The 11,647-nt window shown below is 35.6% G+C and overlaps 1 protein-coding gene across 1 annotated transcript; it reads left to right on the top strand.

Annotated features, from left to right (window-relative positions):
- Positions 1 to 322: 322 nt before the first annotated feature.
- LOC145556099 (DNA polymerase zeta processivity subunit-like) lies at positions 323 to 11,142 on the top strand. Its single transcript, XM_081617772.1, has 5 exons — positions 323 to 546; positions 775 to 887; positions 1,383 to 1,572; positions 1,721 to 1,952; positions 10,669 to 11,142. Exons 1-4 carry the CDS (start codon positions 456 to 458, stop codon positions 1,909 to 1,911), a joined length of 585 nt encoding a protein of 194 aa, XP_081473898.1. The 5' UTR covers positions 323 to 455; the 3' UTR covers positions 1,912 to 1,952; positions 10,669 to 11,142.
- The last annotated feature ends 505 nt before the right edge of the window (positions 11,143 to 11,647 follow it).

Here is an 11,647-nt window from a genome sequence, read left to right as displayed (position 1 = left end):
GTCACCTAAAGTTAACTATAAATTTAATAAAAAGATGATAAAAGATAAGGAAATGATACGAGAAAGAAATATTAACCACAACAACCCTAATAATGAAAACTAAAGCCACGAAATCACACTCTCAATTAACTTTTAAATAACTAATAAGGGTACATTTTAGTATTGATAAGAAGTTGAAGGGCACGGCTTAAAAATTTGAAAAAGCATGGGTACACCTTAGAAATTCAACTATCTTAGGGGTATAGATTAGAAAAATCCTTTATTTTTATTTTTTTATTTTTTTTTTGGAAAGAAAAAATCAAAAGTAATTAGAATTGAAAGAAAATGAATAGAGAGAAAGAGTCGAAGAGAAGACATTGATTCACAATGGTTAGACTTTAGAGGTTGAAGAAGAGCCGCAGTATGCCAAGGGTTTTGGGGAGTGATAAGAGAAGCCATTGATTTTAGCACGAAAAATGGACCCCAAATATATAGCTCGAATTCTGGTAGATTTTCTGGAAGTGGCCATTACTTCCATTGTTCTCCACAAAGGTGTTTACCCTACTGGTATGTTGTCCAAGAAATGAGTTTACTTAACTAGGATATTTGTTTCAGTAATTAATCACATTCTTCTGAATATGAGTTTATTTTATGTGAATGAATTTGTAATATGTATTATGTGGAATGATGGTTTAATTTATGTGAATGCATTTGTAATCTGTATTATGTGGAATGATGGTTTAATTTGTATGGTATTTAAGTCTTTTCTTTTCGTGGTTGTGTTGATTGATATAGGAGCATTCGAAAGACGAAGATACTTAAATATGGTGGTTCATAAAGCAAAGCATCCTGAACTGCAAGACTACATTCACTCTGCTGTTAATGGACTCTTTCCTTTCCTTGAAAAGGTTTCTTTCTGATTTCATGTACTATTTCCATTACATATTATGTGCAACTTTTGAATTTTTTTAATATCACAAATAATTCCCAAAAGTTGCACATAATATTATGTAACGGAGATAGTATTCACTTTGCCTTTGACGGCTATTTGATAGGTGGCCTAAATAATTGGAATGAGAATGAATTTGTATGAAAATTTGTAAGGAAAATCAAAGTTCATCCTCATGATGATGCTAGTACAACCCCAAATTGTCCATTTTTCTATATAAATTTTCATTAGTACCTCCTCCCCAAGTGGTAATGGATGGTAATAAAAATCACGATGAAAACACATGCTTGAGGATGAATTGCGTTACAATGTCAATTTCCTTCCTAATTTGCACTTCAAGTCCATTCCAATTATCACCATTTATTACCTGCTACCAAACAGGCCATTTGAAAAAGTATGTGTCTGTGTGAATACAACATCATTAAGTCAGTAACTGAGCCTATCTGCATTTTAGGGATTTGTTGACAGAGTAGCAGTTATATTCTTTGATTTCAAGGGCAATCCATTGGAAAGATATAATTTCAAGCTTCAAGTGAATCAATCTTATGGATCGAATGTGGAAGAAGATGACCTTGAATTCTCTCTTAGATCATTTCTTGTCAAGCTCTCTTTGTCTAAGGACCTTGTTAGGGTTCTCCCTGGGGGTATGAGTTGAGAAGTCTGCCTGCCTATATATAAGTGTCAATGCTCTTTTACTTCAGAAACTCAAAATTCCTACAGTTTATTTACTTAAATTTCATTGTCTTTTTGGCTAGGAATTTTTCTTTTATCTCTAATCTTTTTTGGGTCCAGATTGCAGGTGGGAAGTAACCGCTTTTTTCCGTTCTGAAGCTCAGATTAGTGCAAGCAATGATCTGGAGCTATGGATACCAACAGACGCAAAGCAATGGCAGAAAGCTCCACTGATAACTCCTATAAAGTCCATGAGTTCTGAACCTCTAGGTTTACAGTTGTATATGGAGCATCCTGCTTTGCCTGAGTAAGAAGGTTGATTAATCTAGTTCTACTTCTAATCATTATTACGGTAAATGTTCTAACCTTTTCCAACTTTTTTAAAACCGCCAGAGGCAAAGTTTCTAATCTTATGTATTGTATTAGTGTTGTATGAATGTGAAATATTGGTACACTGTTTGCATTTATCAACACTAATTCTGGTCATGATGGTCAGACATCTCCTGTCAGTTTGTCATTAAAGAGAACCCGGTTCTTATGAGTATGTGTCAGGGAAATAAGCTCCAAGGGCCTATTATTATATAGGTAGAAGAAATAAAATAATCATTGAGATGTGAATCTGGTTAAATCGTTAAATTAGCTTAGGTTGAGTGAAATCGTAAATCTTTAATGATCTACAAATGTAAAGTAATAAATCGCCGACTTTTCCTTTCTATGGGTAATGTGAAACAAGCTTTGAGAAGCTTAGAAAATATACAGAAAAACTGTTGTAGGCACCTCATTCTTATGAGAATTTGGGGTCCTTTTAGTTCAAGTTGCCACAAAGAAGGTGCATGTATGCAATCAACAATCTGTGAAACATAATACCTGAAACAGGACTACAAAATAATACTGCAACAAATGAAAATGAGGGGGTAACGCTGGATTGAACTGGATCAAATTGGTCACTCTCAATAGTATTGAAATAACTTCCCTGAGCAATAAATAAAGAGCCATAAGAATTGTAAAAATTAAGTACATCAGTATGAACTGAAATTAATGTGCATTGGATTCTTCTAAGTGATAACACAATCTTTTTAACCAAGGAACAGAGGTAGAACAAGCCAAGTCAAAAGCACTTTAAGGTTGTGACAAGGTGCAACAGAAAGCTAGAGTTACTAGACACCAGAGAGCAGAGACCACCCAAACTGAATTGAAGCGCTAGAATAAGGATATATGAGAATTTCGATCCTTTAGACCATGCTCATACTGGAATATGCCTTGGTTTGTTTAAGAGGCAACAAAGGTGTAAAATTAAGCTAGGATACAACTACTTGAGTTAAAACTGGAAGTGGAGAAAATGGAAGAAGTGGATGAGATTTATGATTGATAAGGAAAATATCTTAAAGAAGAGTTCAGAAAAAACCCATATTCCCTCTACACATCAGGCAGGCCTTGTTACCACAATCTCAACAAGCTGGAAGATTTAGCTTACAACCTGGAACTCGAAGTACAGGTCCAAGCAGAAAGAAGAGAAGCTGCTAACTATAGAGGCATCCATCAAGCTTTTTGTAGGTCCTTACATTCAGTCTTAAGGAAGCTTTGGCTGCTAAATTCTTACAGCACTTGCTGGAAGTTGAATTATCACTGCACTAGCTAACTGCGGATTCTTAGCAAACCAACCACGTCTTGAAAAAGGAGAACCAGTTTATCTAAAGGCGAAAGCTTAGTAAACAGTCAAAGCAAACCCAACTAAATTAAAAACCATGCATTTTAATATTCTAATAAATCATAATGATATTTTGGTTAGCTACCGTGGAATTTTGGGTTCATCTGTTGTAGGGAGTCTAGCCATAATTAAGTTAGGGGAAATATAAATAGGAACCTGGTAAAAGAGGTTGGAATCGATAGTACTCTTTACAGTAGAGAGTGATTCTTATACAACCTCGTTTATAGGCATAGAACCAGTACAGTTATTAGTTCGGATGCATTACACTTGAGAGTGATTCTCTTCTTTAGGATTGAGCTATCAATGCTACTAGTTAGTCTAGTGTGTGAAAAGCTATAGCTGTATCCTTAGGGGACTCAAGCTTCAGGTGTGAAAATGCTCAATCCCTACCTGATGTTTAATAATGTAAGCACCTAGTAATCTAGCTACTGCAGTCTGTGAGAAGTGAAGGCAAACTAAACGCCGGTACATAGCTAGTGTGTGAATTAGTCTATCCATTGTGTCACTTGATTAGCCTAACTCTTAAACTGTAGGGTTTCAGACTTCACCTTCTTGCACGTCTTAGTGTCTACTTTGTTAAGCTAGTCCACGTAAGATAAATCCTTGAATCCAATATTGAGTGATAGGCTTTTTCAAGCTTCAATGGTTCCAATAGCCTAGGGATGACAATAAATCGTGTTTGGATTAGGTGTTGCGTCACAACTCTTGCCATCTGCTTCACCTTTTTTATCCTCCAACTGCTTAAATCCTTCATCCATACCCGTCCATTCATCATCCATGGATGAATTTTGTGATTTATGGGTGATAAAAGTAATAAAACATGACTTGAAATAAATTCCAACAAATGTTTGTTTCACAAATAAACAATTTTAAGAAGTAGCACATATATCTAGATAGCAACCAAAATTCCAAAGAAATTTTATATATATATATATATATATATATATATATATATATATATATATATATATATATATATATATTCAAATGAGCCTTATGCGTAACACTGATGGACATTAGTACATAAATTTTATCAAGTTTAACAATGCATACCATTTACTATATTGACTAGTCATTTCACTTAACTTCTTAATTGCCTAATGGAAATGGTTAATGGTGTTCTTCTACATTATAAAAGGCCGGTGATAACTAGGTGATGGATAATACTTTCTCTGTTCCACAAATATTGCAATAATTACCACTTTAGAAAATTTCACAAATATTCCACAAATATTGCAACAATTACCACTTTAGGAAATTTCACTAAATTGTAACATTTTTCTATTTGCACATGTTTTCTCTCTTTACCTCTCCTCATCACATGGATCTCTAGCTTTATTCCTCTTTATCTCTCTCCTCTTCTTAAAATCCGTTTTCCATCCCTATATTGCAATATATAGGGAGTGGATGAAGTAATATGATGTACACCATCACTAGATTCCGACCTGATCGTAACCTGCTTCTCATTTATTTATGTCACTAGGAATTAGCATGTTTACAGCACCCTAAAAATGGCAGAAAATAAGAAGAAAAATGGTGATCATATTGATAAGATGAAATTACACTAATTCAAATGATTATTGCACTTTCGAGAGGTGGATGCTCTCTAAGTACGAGCTTTCGAGAGGCACACTCTCTCCTAATAACAAACCTCAAAATATTCAACTTGTCCTTATTCTTCCTAATGAGCCGTTTTATGGGAAATTCCCCCTAACAAACCTCTAACTTATTCCCTAAGTTACTATTTATAGACTATGACTTACATGCCCTCCCCTAATAAAGAGCTCAAATCAGGGGCCAAAAATGATGGTGAGTGGTTGTAGATATGATAATTCCTGCGACAGCTGATTGGATGGCGGTGGTAACATTGAGTTTACCTATGGAGAAGCAAAGTCAGTGGTAGCCCTTTTAGAATGGCGTGTGGAATGTAATTTCCAAAAGATCCCGAATGATGCTTGAGTATGGTAGAAGCTTTATTGACTTGGGAAAGAAGACAACTCTAGAAGATGATGCTAGTAAGGGCAATATGGTAAAAGACAAGGGTAGTAACAAAATGATGATAGCTCGGGTCACGTGCATCCAAAAAAGGTGAATTAAGAGCGAGCAACCAAGCAAATCCAATTAAAATTGGTGAAGTGATGTTAGAGTCAAGACCCACTTATTTTAAGTCCTATTATTCTTTTGAAAGTGAAAGACAAGCAGTTAAGCTTATTGACAATAGACCCATTTTACAGCCCTACATATCAACCTCCATTATCCTAACCCTCTTTATGACAGAGCACACCTTCTGATAATCTATTAATTAGCCCCAACGTTCTCACCCATTCGTCTAGCCCACAATATTCCAACTTTGACTCTAAACACTCCATTCAGCGAGGACTATTGTCTAGAGCAGTCAAAAGTTGACCTGGCCCGAAATACCGACCCTAACCCGATTATTAATCGACCCGTAATACCGACCCTAACCCGATTATTAATCGTCCCGTCTGAACCCGGAAAAATGGTGACCCAGACCTGACTGACCGACCTGAAACCAACCGTAGACCCAAGTTAACCTGAGAATTTGAGACCCAAACCCGAACATGACTGTCCTGGACCCGAATATAATTCATAAATTATTAACCTAAACCGAACCTGACCTGAACCAAAATTGACCCAAACCCGTTTTAACCCGCCAAAACCCGAATTTAACCCGACCTATTACTAACCCGACTTGTTTCTTACCCGAACCGAATTTAACCTGACCTGATACTAACCCGACTCGAAATTCAACCCAATCTGTTACAAATCCCACCCGAAATCAACTTGACTTGTGATTGACCTGACCCAAAATCAACTCAAATTATTATTTTATACATCTTTATTATTGTAGATATTGACTATCTAAATAAAGGTATATGCTATATACATTATAATCTACTTGTAAAGTCATAACTTGGTAAGGCTAAAACTACACTATGTTAATATTGAAAGTATTTTGTCTTTACTTGAACCGAACCTGCAAATTATTGACTTGAACCGAACCCGAATTGAACCCAAGAATGACCCGACTTGGAAATGACCCGACCTGAATATAACCCGTAAATTATTGACTTGAACCGAACCCGACTTAAACCCGAGAATGACCCGACCTGATTATAACTCGTAAATTATTGACTTAAAACTGAACCCGAGAATGACCATAACTCGTTTTTACCGTGAAAACCCGAATTAAATCCGACCTATTATTCACCCGATCCGAATGTAACCCGGCCTAAATCCGACCCAAATCCGATAAGATGTATGACCCGACATCACCCGACTCAATCATGACCTAACCCGAATCTGACCCACATAGGTTACGACATTAACCCAAATTACCTGACTCAAGTTGACCCGACCCTTAGCCGACCCAAACCCTACTCGTTCACCCGAATTGACAGCTATACTATTGTTCATCCTTTAGGCCACAAACCAATCTATTATGCCTCCCACTCTACCATCCTACTTCTATCATCATTCCATAGCAAGTCCTAGAAAAAAAATATATAGCTCAACCATTGAAGGATGAGCAAAACCTCACTGTTCAAGAGCCTTATGACAAGCTAAGCAAGTGTGACAGTGATCATATCAGTGCTTCCAGTCTCAGGAATGACTACTATCCACCTTGAGGACTAGGTGAAAGTTTGGGCAACAGGTAATGCAAGGAATCAATATTTAGGGGAGGGCATGTTAGTCATAATCTATTAATAGTAACTTGGGGAATAAGCTAGAGTTTTGTTAGGGGGGATTTTTTATAAATAGGCCTCATTAGGAAGAATAAGAAAATGTTGAATATCATGAGGTTTGTTATAAGAAGAGAGTGAGCCTCTCGATAACTCATACTTAGAGAGCATCAACCTCTCGAAAGTTGAATCATCATTCGAATTAGTGTCATTTTTAGTGTTGTAAACATGCTTATTCCTAGCACATCCATTTAGAAATGGCATCCTTACTATAGATTGTTACAATATTTCACGCTTGGTTACTATAGACTGTTACAATATTTCACGCTTGGTTATATGGTTTTTTCGCTCTAATTTAAATTTAGCGGGTTGGCTCACCCAAGCCAATAAAATCATGATATTTGAGTCTTTAAGATTGTGAGCTATGTTTAGTTACAATTACAAAATTCTTGTATAATCAAAATAGGACTTTAAAGAAGAGAATTACTCTCAAGATGCTAAAGACCTATACTAACTAGCAAGATTCTTGCATGATTAGAACACCAGGAAGGAGCTTAATTCATCCATGAAGAAATTTCTTTGTAAATATTAAAAATTGAATAGCCTCAGTGCCTTTATTACAATTTCTAGTAACTTGCTAGGTAAGAAAAACCATAAATGTTGTGGTTGACCTCTGGCTGTGGTGAAATGTTTAGGCTGCCTGGTTATTAGACTAGATGAGTTTGTTCTTTGTTGCAGATATAGTGCAACTCCATGCTATTTTACTAAGTGAATAGGTAGATTTTATGGCTCAGTACACAGTTTTTAAACTTCCTTGTCTTGGATAAATCAGGTAAGCACTAAGCAAACAGATCCCCATTTGATGTCAGTGGAATATTGAACATCCAGAGAAATTATCAGCTGGATAGCATTGGAGCAAGTGAGGATGATTACCTTATTTACCCTAAACAATTTACTGAACCTAAGACTCAAAAGAATTTTGGTAGGAAGGTCAATCCCATAAGAAGACCCTTACATGAGTGTTTAGAACTTTAGACCTCTATTAAACACGAAAGTTTGAGCAGTTTTTCTGTTGTGCCTTCAATAATTATCTAAAACATTGATATCTCATGATTGTATCATCATAAGTGCATGGAGGAAGAAATATCACTTTATTACATGTTATTCCTAATTAATCATTCACTGTACTCCCTTAGTCCCTTTTACGTGAAACTTCAGAGAGTAGTTTGTCCAAAACTCTTGGGCACTCTCAAACTAAACAAGTTAAGATCCAACCTTTGAACTCTTGAAGAAGAATTTTTTATTTATTTTTTCAGGAATTTCTAACCTTAAAGTTTGTTGGTCATATTGCGGAAAGAATTCGCTTTCATGTGAAGCTTGGGGTTGACAAAGTACTTTCCTAGTCAAGGCCAAACCCCTGCCTTCATTAGAAGGTATAATCATATCCTACATCTTTCCTATTCCTCCACAGAGGTCCTATTTTCCTCTAGAAAGCATGCTTTCTAAAACGTTCATATCCCCCTCGTAACAATGAGTTCCAACTCCCTAGTGTGGCATAACGACCAGCTAGAAGGATGCAAATAAGGACTCTGTAAAGGAGAAACATCAAAACCTCCATTGGAAAGATGAAATCTTCTTTAAACACTTTAGTCAACTAAAGCTCATTATCTGTATTTTTAATCACCTTTAAATAATCAAACCCCAATATTTTCTGTTTTAGATTCTCCTTTAATCATCCCTAACCCCCTTTTTTTTTTTATTCAACTCCGCCAGTGGGTTACAGTAGGCTAGTGACATTAGTGTAAAACTTTGTCACATCGCTTGATATGAGCCACAATGATAGAGAGACATGAGAGTATTATTAGGATTGGTGACCTCATAGGAAGTCTTCATGTTGTTGGTTCATGTAGCCAACCCCTTTTATGGAATTAAGGCATTCAAGTAAGATAGAGGGTGATTATCTTACTTTTTTTCACCTTGCTTAACATTTCAACACGTGTGCAAAAGGCAAATGTGACTTTTATTTGGGGAATGAGAGAGTGTGATACATCTATAAAAAAGGATGTTGTCTTAGGACTTGTTCTCTTCAACTTATTTCAAATACTTATTATTTATTCCTTAATAAATTCAGATCAAACCAGCAGACTAGAAACATTATCAAAACTTTTAATTATTATTTACTTATTGCGAAATATCGTGAATTGTCTATTAAATAAAATTTTATGAAAAGTTTCGTAATGAGACGAACCTAACAATATCCATTTTGATAATGTTTTTCTTTTTGGATTAAATTAAAATGCGGTTAAAGTTTAGTTAAATTATTAAATCACATCAGATTAGATTAGATAACGAAAATTCAGATTTGACCTTAATAAAAAGATTAAAAACAATTAGATCTCCTTAATTCAGGTGAAGAGAACAAGTTCTTAGCCTTTACTTTAAATTGAACTGCAGTGATATCTACATCAGCTCCTACTTCATATACTTTCTCCTCAAGCATGTCTGAGGAAACAGCTGCTACAAATTCATCCTTAAGCTTTTCCTGGGCTGCTGCCATCTCAAGCACTTATTCCCTGGCTTCAGCAAGTTGAACATCAAAAGCTCTGCTCAGCCCTTTAAATGTTCACTAGTACCATGTCATCTGCTCAATTCCAATTTTTACTTCCTAGATTCAATTTTCAACTTGGTAATATTGTCTTTGAATTTTTGAGTCGTGCAGATAATCACTCAGGTTTGAATTTATGACACTTTCAGAACTCACTCACATACTTCACCTTTAACTCAAAGAGTGGCATGTTGGAAAGGGTTTCATAACAGGTTTGGGTTAGTCCACTATTCGAGCATTATTAAAAATTCATCTTGTAGCTATTGATAGGTTATAGACCAACATTACAACTTTTAGACAGAAAACCCAAGTAATCGACTGATTGTTCGAGGGAAAGGGTAAAATTCTTTCAATAGGAAGTTGCCATACAATGATTACATATAAGTAATGTACTTTTATGTGTAGTATCAGCTAGAACAATCAGCATGGTTGTAGCAGCTTGTTTTGATAGGCGTTGAAACCAGCCATGAAGATCTGGTGGTTTTTTATTACTGGCAGCAAGTAGATGTTTAATTTTTAAGATGTAGAAAGATATAGATTAGTGTACAACGTATAATAACTTGTAATTGTTAATGGAGGTGATTAAAAATCACTAAACTCACTAAGGATGATCTTGGATTGGTAGAGCACTTGTGTTATTATCAAACTGATAGAGAATGAACTCAACCTGTCTGATTTTTTTCAAATGACAGCATATGTGAGACTGTTTATGGCTTAAAGTGTAAAGAATCCCAACTTCTAAATTACAGTGTCGTACAAGTAGTTCATTTTTTTATTATTAGAATACCCAAATGATTAATTTCAGTTTTCTAAACTTTAATACTAGCAAGTTTGTGTCATGAAGGAGAGACAAATTTTGAGAGTTTTGTAATAAGAGTACAGAATATTTGGTATGAAATAAACAAACTTACAAAAGCATACATATTAGTGATGCTACTCCATTCATGCTTCGTCGTCCCTTGTTTTAAAAATATTTATTTATTTATTTATTTTTATTCAGTGCTCTTAACACATATGCTCGAAAATATTGTTGTTGGTAAAATAATGACAGGCTACCAGAAAGTTGGATCAACTCCGAAGAACAATGCATAAGCCAGTCATTACACCTTTGATTGAGTCATTAGCGTCTGAGCATCAATGGCTGGTTGTTAATCCATGTATGTTTATCCCATCGAAGAACAGAAGCCGTCTACACATTGGGTGTTTGTTGTATCATTGGCCCAGTCATGTATGAGTAGTCAGGATATTTAGAGTATGTATGAGTAGTCACTCCTTAATTGGCATGAATAGGTGGTTTTTTCTAGGTGGTTTTTCCTGATTGATACTGCGACTAAAGTCTTGAAGTCTTGGTTGTTATAATACGTCGTTGCAGCCTCTACACGTTATTGTGCAGTTACTGCCTGTATACTGATTTTTTTTTTTTTAATACAAAAGAGTAAGCATACAAAACACGAGACTACTACTTATCTCTAGTCATACTTGCTAGATTTTGTGTAGTCTTACACAACATACAACTACTACAACAAATTAACAATGCTGAAAATTAGAAATACAAACACATAAACTATTGTTAAGCTTCTTCTTTGGATGATCGAAGAGATTTCCGAACGTACCACCCTTCCTCTTCATACCGGCATGAAAACTAGATTTAATGATAGGCTAGGCATAATTAGGTTACGGACACTTGCTTTGTTTCCGAATTCTTCCTCTAACTCTCCTCTTTTGATGATTGAGGGTGTTGGTCATGGCTTCGGAGAAGCTTTTCCTCCTTGATTTGCTCGAGTTCAGATGAAGGATGACTGATGCTTTGCCCAGGAGCCAGCAGACTACTATATTTCACTTCATGACCATGAACTTGATACACATCCTTGTTGTAAGGAATTTCATGAGGCGAGTGAACATGCTCTATTTTCTCATTAACAAAGGCACTTTCATTACAATTGATTGATGATGACTTGTTTTGATTGATGTCATCATCTGGAAACACACTCAAAGTTGGTATCGAGTGAGAGACCACTGCTTCCCTCAAA

This window comes from Chenopodium album, chromosome 8, assembly GCF_948465745.1.
Source record: "Chenopodium album chromosome 8, dcCheAlbu1.1, whole genome shotgun sequence".
Lineage (NCBI taxonomy): Eukaryota > Viridiplantae > Streptophyta > Magnoliopsida > Caryophyllales > Amaranthaceae > Chenopodium > Chenopodium album.
Note: the sequence above shows the minus strand (reverse complement) of the source record. Positions and strands in the feature narration are given on the sequence as shown.

Coding starts and splice junctions, on each gene's coding strand:
- LOC145556099 (XM_081617772.1), top strand. CDS start 456: ATGGACCCCAAATATATAGCTCGAATTCTGGTAGATTTTCTGGAAGTG. Junction 547..774: donor CAAAGGTGTTTACCCTACTG/GTATGTTGTCCA, acceptor TGATTGATATAG/GAGCATTCGAAAGACGAAGA. Junction 1,573..1,720: donor TGTTAGGGTTCTCCCTGGGG/GTATGAGTTGAG, acceptor TTTTGGGTCCAG/ATTGCAGGTGGGAAGTAACC.